General features: G+C 49.1%; 1 protein-coding gene across 2 annotated transcripts in view; it reads right to left on the bottom strand.

Moving 5' to 3' along the window:
* Positions 1–273: 273 nt before the first annotated feature.
* The window catches only part of TRIB2 (tribbles pseudokinase 2), a 29,311-nt gene continuing 18,057 nt past the window's right edge, over positions 274–11,527 (bottom strand). For both annotated transcript variants that reach the window (XM_061154829.1, XM_061154828.1), the window contains exon 3: positions 274–2,772. In XM_061154829.1, coding sequence (XP_061010812.1) covers positions 2,304–2,772 — 469 coding nt within the window. In that variant the 3' untranslated portion in view covers positions 274–2,303. The remainder of the gene's footprint in view (positions 2,773–11,527) is intronic.

Below are 11,527 nucleotides of genomic sequence, written 5' to 3'. Positions count from 1 at the left end.
TATAAACTGTCTGGGCTGATTTCCTCACCTGTAATAGGAACATAATTCACACCTCCAAAGTGTGAATTCAGTGAGATATTCCATCTAAATCAGCCAGCACATGCCTACACCATGTATTCTGCTTTGTATACATAGTGATTGTGATTCACTCACGAAGGAGTGTTGACCTAAGAGAATGGGTGAGTTCCTGGCTGGTGGGAGGTTTGAGTTTGAGGCTGGTGGGCCTCAAACCCCAGATGGCAGGAAAAATCATCATTTGCCAGACCCCACGAGTTTAGTTAAATACGCACAATTTTATTGATTGAAGAGATTAGGACAAAAACATTAACCGAATACAGGACAAAGCACCAGAGGCCATAGATTCCCACCATGCATGTCACCAATCTTTCCTCCAACAAGGTACTTAAAAAATAAGGGAGAGGGAAGAAAAACAGGTCCTTCTTAACTCAGCCCCATCTTCAGAATGTAAAAAACCCTCTCTCCTTTTTTATCTCCTGTTATCAAAATAGAATCCAGAGCAAATCCATGGCCTCCTTGTCTCCTGACGATGAATGGTTAAGCCGCCCTCCTGGGAACGTGAGGCCGGGCTCCTGCTAAGTAGAAATAGAGCATCCAAGGTCTGCACATACATGCCACATACTATAATGAAGCACAGATTCAAGTAACATTTACATACTAGAGTCCACGTGTCACCTACCCAAAAACATGACCATTTCACAAAACATATACAGGCAGTAAAATCCGAACAACTGAGGTACTGGAAACACAAGTATTGATGCCAAAAGAGTTCTGTATCATACACCAATATAGAAAAGCCATAACAGATAAAAAAAAAAAAGAAAAACATTTGCCACTCGAAATCAAATAAAGCTATCTAGAAAAGCCAAATAAAAGGTTATTTCAGGGACAGAAATACTCAAACAAAGAAAAAAATATATATATAAATGTTAACTACAGCATGTAACATGTTACCCAAGTTAACCCGTAATTGAAGTACTGGCTTAATACATCACAATGTGACATTTTCCTTAATAAATAGAAGAGTTCTTGAAAAATACAAAGGTGCGTATGGGGATAGAGAGCTGTTTTTTTTTGTTTTTTGTTTGTTTGTTTGTTTTTTAATATCATCCTAGCTTTCAGCTTATTTTCCTTCCTGCTTGTCTCAACTGAGGGTTTTTGTCCAAACCAGAGGGCCTCCCAAGCTACAATGATCATATTCCATAAAGAAAATGCAATAGCTGCCCTGTATTTCATACATGTGGGACAACCTGCTTCATTTCATGAGTTGCCAATAAAGCAAAGACAAAATGTTTAGTTGAGATCAGAGTGTTATAAGAGCTTCAGACTCCAACAGCATCTGGAATCTCACTCCATCACTAACATCTCAGCAAAAAGGCATGCCTGTGATGCAGCCCTCGTCATTCACCAAAAAAAAAAAATAATAATAATAATAATAATAATAAAAATAAAATTAAAGAGCTGAATTTCTCTTTTCCTTTCATTTTTCTTTCTTTAAGCTATGATAGCAATGATACATCTGGAAGTTTGACTTCTAAGAGCTTCCTGCCACAAACCAATTGACACAGAACAGAATACTGGGTTACAGGACAGGTCTGTTTTTTTCCCACTTCAGGGAGCAAAGCACTGAATGTGTTATTTCCTGACCAGGATATTCAATAGTTTAGTTAGAAGAAATGAGTTGAAGAGCGCAATTAGGAGACACAAACTGGACTTTTATTTTCTTTTAGTTTTAGCACCCAGGTTTCACATCAGTCTGTGTGCACCGAATTTTTTTTTAAATGAACCCCGTGAATTATCAGATAGGTGGCTGGCTTGTTTAAAAAGAAAATAAAAAACAAAAAACCCTTGGCCAATGGTACCTTCCCTGAATCATGACAAGAAGTTAAACGCTAACAGTGCGATGCCAAGATGTGTGTTTGAGGCAGAGTTTTGATTCTATCAAGATTTGCAACTATTTGGAACAAAATGGAAAGGGGGATAGGCGGAAGCAGCCCAGCAGATAGGGGTGGTCTCCCGGGGGGCTCCGTCAGGCGAGAGAAGCTCCAGGGGGGCTCCTGCCCACCCGACAGGACCCTAGAGCCCGCCTCCATCCCACGTCTCTGGCCCCCATGCTACATGTTCAGTCAGCTCCTTGACAGTTTTCCTTCTTTGAACCAAGAAGCCTGTGAGTGTCCGTGTCCCTCTTGCTACCAAGCCAGGCGATACGTGTTCCCTGGAAGAACTCCTCTCTGCTGCCCTCTCTCTCGCTTCTGGTACCTGCTAAGTCCCCGTGGGGTGTGAGCTCAGTTAAAGAAAGGGTCCAAGGTCTCCTCCATGTTGACATCCGGCACCAGCTGATCAGACACTTCCTTAGCACCATATCCTGAATTCGAGACACTAAAATCTGTAGAAAACCAAGGATGGTCCAGAATCTCCTGGGAGGTCAGCCGCTCCGAGGGCTCCCGCCGCAGGATGCTCCGGATGAGGCACTTGGCCTTGGGTGACAGAGTCTCTGGAATGTTGAACTGGCCACGCCGGATCTTGCTGAAGAGGGAACTGGGCTCAATGTCATGGAAAGGGTACCGCCCGACCAGCATGGTGTAGAGCATCACTCCCAGGCTCCACACGTCAGCTGCTTTGCCCGAGTAGCTGCCGTTGGTGTTCAAGATCTCCGGGCTGACGTACGCTGGACAGCCGTGCTTGTCGGAGAGCGAGTCGTCATCTCCCCGCAGAATATAGGCATCTTCCAGGCTTTCCAGCTTGACCCGAGTCCTGCAAGAAAAGGAGCAAAACATGAGCTTGTAAGGATGCTCTGAGCCCCAGGAATCCCACCATTATGTCGCAGATTCCATTTGAACCTTTCCAAAGACTCTTATTAATTTATTGAACCAGTCAAACACTGTTTACTGGGCACCTTCTAGGTGGCGAGACCCTTGTTCCAGGGCTGGGGAGCTAGGAGGAAAAGAATTTGCCTGAAACTTTAGATCCACTGGCAGATTGAAACCGTCAGCAGGTAGATAAATCACAAATAGATTATTACCTCCTCAACTTAGTCAGGAAGGAACAAGAGATTAAAAGTCACACAGGGTAATGATGGGGAGTCACAAGATTTGAACTCAGATCCAACCAGCTGGGAAACTCACACAATCTCTGTCCATAGCTTCTGGCAAACTTGTGACTCACATGATACAACACAGGAGCCAGGATCTTTCATTCAACAGTTTTGCTTCATTTCAACACTCCTTTACTTAGATGTAGAGGATTTTCCTAACCCATTTTACAGAGAAGAACATGGATGCTCAGGGAATTTAAGTAACTTACCCAAAGCCATCTGGTAAGGAAACAGAGAAAACTTGACCTCACATCTTCCTAAGTCAACCTGGTGTTCTCTCCACACCAAAATGCTTCTTTTAGGACACAGGCAGAGCCAGGAAATGTTTGCTAGAAATGCATTCCACCACTGTGGCCTTCCAAAGCCAACATTCTCATCTCCTTTCCAAGCCCACTCTCTTCCCAAGATTTCCTGTTGAAGCTCTGTCCTGTCCCACCCATCACACTCCTAGGGTCTGGTCCTGGACCTGGTACGCATGCGACTTGGGTTACCTAGATTCTCCACTTGGGTCACACATATGTGATTCTGCCTCACATGGGTACATGAGTGTGTGTGTGAATCTTCTCCCCATCGGTTAAGGATCACTGATGAATGCAGGACCCTCCTGGGTACGATGGGGAAGAACAGAGGTATAGAAATCCCGCATTAAACTCTGAGTCTCCGGAGCCTACACTCAGGGCTACACAGAAGGGCTTGATATCACCATTAAGTACCAAATAAATATATGCTCAGTACCCCCAAGCTCCTAGCTTTGCATTCCTTCCTTAGCCCAGCGACCTCTGAAGAATCCCTGTGCCCCTGCCTGTTGCTCTCTGAGTGCAAAGTTAGGTGTTATTACCTTTCAGTGCCTAAAACCAACACCCTCCTCCATTCTCCTGGCCAGAATGCCACCACTGCAAAGTTCCCGCAGTTCTCAGGCCCCATCAACTCAGTTAATCCCATTCCATCACACAGATGATGCCAAGAATGGAACTTGAGGCAGCGAGAAGGGGCTGGAGTTAGGGGTTGGGACCACACGGACGGTGCTGATGAGCACCTAGGAGGTCAGTGGCATTCCTATCAGCTAGCTGTTTCTTTCATCTCTAAAGTGCCCACCAAAGCATCGCCCCTGTTGCCCTGAGGTGTCATGAGGCACAAATGAGGAGAGAACAGCAGAATTGGAGAAACCACAATATGGCTCCAGTCCTAAATCAGAGTTTATGACCAGGTCCATCCACTACTGTTTCTCCTTCTTTCTCCAACTGTAGGTCTTAGCCTTGCAGGACCATCACTGCAGCTCCTCAGAGAGAGCCACGGAAGGGAGGTGAGGCTCAAATTAATCCAAGGAGAACTGCTGGGAGCTGCGTAGAGCAAAAGGTCAGCTAAAACCCTGCACGGATCCTCAGACACCATATTTGAAGTCCAGGAGTTTCCAAGACCAAAGGGTGACTGACTTCTTCTCTGTTCTCATTTCCACCAACAAGGAAAACATAGTTGCAGTCACTGGAAAAGGTACTAGACTAGAAGCTAGGGGAGCAGAGTCCAGGCCAGACTACATCTCTTACCTGCTGTGGGTCTGTGAGTGAGTCACTAAACTTCTCTGTTCTCAACCTTATAGCAGAGTGTTGAATGGGGCAGTCTTTTTTTTTATTATTATTATTTTAATTTTTTAAATTGTGGTATAATGTATGTAATAAAGAAAACTGAGCACCAAAGAATTGATGCTTTTGAACTGTGGTATCAGAGAAGACTCTTGAGAGTCCCTTGGACAGCAAGCAGACCCAACCAGTCCATCCTGGAGGAAATGAGTCCTGAATATTCACTGGGAGGACTGATGCTGAAGCTGAAACTCCAATACTTTGGCCACCTGATTGGAAGAACTGACTCACTAGAAAAGACCCTGATGCTGGGAAAGAGTGAAGGCAGGAGGAGAAGGGGATGACAGAGGATGAGATGGTTGGATGGCATCACTGACTCATCACTGAGTTTGAGCAAGCTCTGGGAATTGGTGATGGACAGGGAGGCCTGGTGTGCTGCAGTCCATGGGGTTGCAAAGAGCCGGACTTAACCGAGTGACTGAACTGAACTGACTGAATATAATATGTAAGATACAATTTACTATTTTAACCATTTTAAGTTTACAGTTCAGTAGCATTAAGTATTGATATATGCACACAGTTGTGTATCCATCTGGACAAGACAGTCTTAAAGTCTCTGCCAGTTTTAACATTCTGGGCTTCTGTGTAGTACATTGCAACACATCTTCTTTATCTGCTTGCCCATATTCTATTTATAACCTGTAGTGTATGTGCCCTTCTCTTCCCCCTTTAGTCGATCTGTAAAAATAGGAAGGGTCTGGATGTGTTGATCTGGAATTGAGTGGATTAAAAGCAAATCTCTTCTTCCTTTTGCTTCCTCTAATCTAAGGTGGCAGGTGGCGCTGACTCACACCAGCCTCACTAGATGGTTGGAGACTGGAGGTGAGCTGGTAAAACCCATGGGGTGGGAGGACGGGGCACAAACCACAGGCCCAGGTGTGTTCTCACCACAGGTTCCCCTGCCCCACCCTCACCAGCAGCTGCTCCTGCCGAGCCTTGGGACCCACCAGGCTCTCCACCTCCAAGTTCACAGCCTGAGCGGCAGAGGAGCTGTGGGGATGATCATCCCAGTGGAGATAATAATAATAAGCCCTCGCATCTGTATGACAAGGGGTGATGGTCTAATGGAATGAGACTTGGAATCAGATTTGGGTTTGGAGCTGGGTTTCTCTGCCAAAACCCACCAATGCCATCTCAGCTTATTCAACTGGGTGACCATCTTTGCCAAGGCTTCAGCCGAGTGGCCCCTCTCCCTTCCAGCCCCTGCACTGTTCTTCACATACACCAACCAACCACAGTCTTTCCTGGGGCCTCTGCACACACCCCCCACCTCCAGCCCCCTGCCCAGAATGGTCTTCTGCAAAACTCAGTTTTTGCAGGTCTTTGCTCAAATGCACTGTATTAAAGAGACCTTGCCTGACCCTCCTGTTCCAATGGAGCACCCCCACACCACAATGCCACATCCCCTTCATTACCGCCTGTAACTGTGGGTATTTACAGGTATTTCCATGTCTACAGTTCTGCGTGTATACTCTATGTGTTATGATGCCAGTGGTCATTTCAGGGTCATTACCTCATCCCCCACCTCCAGGGGCCCTTGGGCAGGTGGCTGAGGTCACTTTGAGTATTAAAAAACACCACCTGTTCTTCATGAGGTACCTCCAGCCCCTAGACTTTTTTTTGTACCCAGCACCCAACAGACACTCCGTCCCTCAATCCAAGAATGAAAGAGACCGTCAAGCTGTAGACCCCAGGAGTATCTGTGTGCTGCCTTTAAAGGAACAATGGCCCCTGCTCTGGGTAAAGGAGGAAAACTTTCCTAGGAGTAAGTGGAGGAAAAGTGAAGACTATATGGAGGGTCGGCTTTATAAATTATTGGTACAATATCTCAGGTGCCTTTTCAGTAAGGTTGGGAGGGAGTTGTGGCTTCTTTCAGAAGACAAACTTAACTACCTCAAGCAGTTCATGCTAAGCCAACCCTAAAGCCCTTTTCATTCTCACTCCTTCCGGGTCACAACCCTAGATTCTGACTTTCTCCTTCACCATATCATCCCCCCACCCCCTCCCACGGGCAGCAGTGACCCCACTTTCATCCTCATCCCTCTTCTAGAACCTTCCTCCACATCAGAGATAAGAGCCATGCCTAAGTCTCCATCTTGTCAATTAACCCCTTTCCCGGAGTTCACGTCTCTCCTCCCCCGACTCAAAAAGAGGGCTTGGAAGCCATGCAAACACCTCATGAATTTGAGTGCTATTAATATATAAATAAAAAGGCACCCACGTACTGCTGATTCCCGCTGCCCCTAAGCTGATCCACGGGCCACTTCATCCCCCTGTCTTCAGAGGCTGAGCCTCTGGCCGGGAGGGTCTGGAGCTGTGGTCACATCCGGTTCAGTGTGGCCTGTGGTGACGCAGCCACAAAGAAGCCAGACCAGTTCAGGGTCTTAAAGCCAGAGACCGGGGTTCGAATTCTGGCTTAGGCAAAAATACTAAGTACCAAATACCAAACACCGTCTATGCATTGAAGCGTGCGTGGGTATCTACACATATTTTCTCTTCAAAATGTATAAAGTGAATTTCCAAGGCAAGAATTATTCTGCCTTTGCGTGGACACTGAACCTCATGCTCAGAGAGGGTAGGTCAGCTCCTCCTGCGGGCGGCTAGCTAAAGGCCGAGTGCTCGCCTCTCGCTGGGCTGGGAGCTCGGGTCAGCCGCCATCACCTGAGCACCGGGCGGAGGAAACCACCCCAGGTTGGGGGGTCAGCGAGGGACCCTCAAGGCGGGCAGCACGCATGCGCCCCAGGGTCAGGAAGCCTGCTGCTTCTGCGCAAGCGTGCAGGAATCCCCCAGGGGTAGGAAGAAGCCTAGGGAAGGATGGGGAGGAAGTGCAGCAGTCCAGACATTCTTCTGACCTTGCCTGCCTCTGGGAACATCCTGAACTTGTTTACATCACTCCCAGGCAAGGGTCGAGGCAAGTCTGGATTACGTCTGTAAACAAGGACCTTCCGGGGTGCCCCCAGGTCGCGGGCCCGAGCTGGGCTAGAATTCCAACTCTGGTCCCTACCGATGCACGACGACTACAGGGCCCTTCGGAAGGTCTCTGGGGCTCGGCTTCCCCACCCCTGGGCATGGGGGGGTGGGGGTGGGGGCGGTGGGCCTCACCCTCTCCTCTCAGGAATGTTGCCAGAAGGCCTGGCCGAGCGCCGGCACCTGTCAGAGTGGGAGGAAGTGAATGAAAACAGTCATTCAGCTTCTGAGGTCCCTTAATCAATCTGGGCTTTAGGAATTTCCAGGCAGAGAAATCGATTTTCATGAAACTCAACAGCAACATCGGGGGCGGTCCGGGTTATTCAAATGAAACTACACACTGGAGATTCAGACAAAATCACACCCATAGGCTCAGTTTTTGTGAAGATTGTAAATGAAACAATGCAAGTACAGTATTTATCAAAGAGCCTAGCACAGTAAATCTACAAAAAAATGGTGGAAACTCTAACTGATCTTCTTATAAGCCCTCCCCCGCCCCCTTCAGCCCCGAAGCCTAGAGGGAAGATAGATGAATAAGCCACAGGCAGAATGAAATGGATGTGAATTCTGTGCCCCATTCCTTCCTGGGCCCTTTGCACTCCCCCCCCCCCCCCCACTCCCTTGCATAGAATGTTCTTCCCACAAATATGTGCCCAGCTCACTCCTGTTCACATTATTCAGTACAAAGGTGATCAGGATGGGCTTCATGGAGGTGGTTAAGACTAGAGACGGCACACGGAGAATACAGATTGCTAAAAGCAACAAGGGAGAATGGTAGAGATCTGTGTGACCAAAGAGCTGCAAATGACAGTGGTTATCTCCTGCAGCTTCTTGGAGGAGAGAGCCCTGAGTCACGGGCCCCAGCGAGGGTTGATCTGGCCGACAAGCTGCCATCTCTGTGTGCATTCGGCAACCTGTCCCTGGCATAGGCAGGAAAAGCCTGCTTTGCCTGCAACCTCTGAATGAACAAGGCTTACAGGGAGGCAGCCTCTGTTGGAGGGGCAGGCCCAGCCCAGCGCCAGTGCTCCAGTCCTCAGATGCTGAGCCAGGTGAGGAAGCCAGAAGCAGCAGGGTGCACGGGGTTCCACGCCCCACCCCCACGGAGCAGCGGCCCCAGCCTTGAAAGCTCTGACCCGATGTCCTACCCACACTCCCCGGAGGCTTGAGTGGCTCTCTCTGGGTCACTAAATCGACCTCAGCTTCAGTTTCTCTTCTATAAAGTGAGAACCAGTCGTGTGTGTGTGTGTGTGTGTGTGTGTGTGTGTGTGTGTGTGTCTGTGTGTCTGTGTGTGTGTGTGTGCGCGCGCTCAGTCGTGTCTCACTGTCTTGTGACCCCATGGACTGCATCCCGCCAGGCTCCTCCATTGATGGGAGTGGGTTGCCACTTCCTCCTCCAGGGGATCTTCCCAACCCAGGGATCAAACCTGTGTCTCCTGAAGTGGCAGGTGAGTTCCTTATCACTGAGAAGCCCGAGAACCAATCGTACATGGCCTGCAAAGGGCTCTTCTGGCTTCAAATTTCCTGAGTTTATACCTTTCCTTTAACTCTTAAGCTATAGGGACTGCAACCCTTCCTATCTAACATCTTGACATTAATATAATATTTATATACTAGTAACAACAATAGCAACCACGAATTAAACAGCTACAGAACACTGGGATTATTTTTGGTCTACCAGTCTATTTTTCATAACAAAACTAAAAAGCAAATATTATGATATGTGCCAATTTCCTAAAGAGTAAGGAAACCAAGGCACAGAGAATGAAATGTTTTAGATCCAACCAGTCAATCCTAAAGGAAATCAATCCTGAATATTCACTGGAAGGACTGATGCTGAAGCTGAAGCTCCAATACTTTGGCCACCTGATGGGAAGAGCTGACTTACTGGAAAAGACTCTGATGCTGGGAAAGACTGAAGGCAGGAGGAGAAGGGGACGACACAGGAAGAGATGGCTGGATGGCATCGCCGACTCAATGGACATGAGTTTGAGCAAGCCCCAGGGGATCGTAAAGGACAGGGAAACTGCATGCTACAGTCCATGGGGTCACAGAGAGTCAGACTGAACAACAAAAGACAAAGCAATTTTTAAAGGGAGACCCTGGGTTTATGGAGACAGATATGGCCCCAGGTTTATTTAGCACTGGATCACATACAAAACCATTACAATACACGATCTAAGTGCCATAGCTCATGAAGTGGATGGTGGTGGCGGGACCTGCCCATTTACTAGATGAAATGCTGAGGTACAGACAGCAGATGTGACTTGCCCAAGACCACCTGGCTAGCGAGTGGCTGAGCAGGGATTTAAACCCAGGTTTTCAACCTCCATGTTCAGTGCTTCATCCAAAATATGAAGAAAAGGCGTACACAAGCCAATCAGGCTTTGCTTTGAAACCCTGAACCCCACCCTGGGCTCCCAATAGGAAGAGATCAGGACAGGGTGGGCCAGGGTGGGGTCAGGCTGGGAGTTCAGCCAGACCAAGTGGGCTTGGCCCGGACGGGAAGTCCGGGGGCCTGAAGTCAGTGGAATCCAGAAGTCACCAAAGGCCATTCTGTGGGGTGGGTCCAAACAGAAGGATCAAGGGCGAAAGGTTAGCTGCAGCCAGGTCTAACCTTGCTCTGGCCGCTACTGCAAAGCTACCCTAGGCTGCCAGTGCAGGTGTCAGGCCAGGGTCCCAGCTGGAATTACTGCTGGGAGAGGAATGCCCCACCCACCCACCCACCCCAGCAACATGGGCTGCATTGTGCTAGCCTGGCAGGCACCACGGGGGCGCCACAGGCCACTAAACTGCCCAATAAATCATCACTGCTCAGAGCCTCTGCTTCCTGTGTGTATGGATCTTTCCAGCAGTCACCTCTGAGCGCCACTGATGCCCCAGATCCCATTGACTCAGGGAACAGACCCAGAACTTTAGGTTAAGCTGCTCACAAATTAGCCAGAGAACAGCAGGCAAACAGTAAGGGAGCCGCTCAGGGTGGAGTAAGAGAAGTCGAAGGGGAAGGGGACCCAGGGGAGGTCTGGTAAGTTCCTGAAGGCAGTATATCCTCCAATTGCCTTACAACACCATCCCACACTCTGCACTGGTTATACAGAGAAATGTGCAGTTGGAAAGATAAAGCCACCTGCTGAGAAACAGCACAGTTGGGAGGAGGAACCCAAGCTGACTCTAGCAGGCAGGTGTTTCCACGGCACCGGCTGCCCAGCCAGGATGCAAAAGCCCTTGAAACCTACATGCAGGTGCATGTCTGTCCCCAACTCATCAGGGCCATGGTGCAAACGGGGAAGCCATTCCACCTCCAAGACCTTCCCGCAGCCCCAGCCCCGCCCTGCAGGAGGACCCCACACCCAGGCAGCCTGCCTGCTATCGCCATAAGAACAGCCAGGAACTCCAAGGGAGGTGGTGCAGCTGGGACTCCTCATCAAAACTCCATCCACCTCTCACTGCTCTGCGCTGAGACCTGGATCCCCGAGGTTCCCTCGACCCCAAGTCAATCAACTGAGCTTCTCAGGAAAGCTTCCCAGGAGGTCATCTCACTCCATGCTGGACCGCACTGCCCCGTTTGCTCACCCAGCCCAGATCCTTCCAGGGAGAGCCAGGCACCCCTAGGTGCTGCTCCTGCCTTTTTTGCCCAAGATGATTCAGGGCCCAGAACATTCCTCTCCATGCCTCATTGGTGGGGCGGGGCAAGGCTCAGGCCAGTCCCTCCAACCCCTCCACCCCCAGCCCCAGCAGCGCTGTGAACCTGTCCCAGCTGGTTCACACACTGGGCCACGCGAGTCGGGGGTTTCACTTGTGGCTTCCCCACATG

The sequence above is a fragment of the Dama dama genome, chromosome 11 (assembly GCF_033118175.1).
Source record: "Dama dama isolate Ldn47 chromosome 11, ASM3311817v1, whole genome shotgun sequence".
NCBI lineage: Eukaryota > Metazoa > Chordata > Mammalia > Artiodactyla > Cervidae > Dama > Dama dama.
The sequence above is the reverse complement of the archived record's forward strand: the minus strand, read 5'-3'. Positions and strand labels throughout refer to the sequence as shown.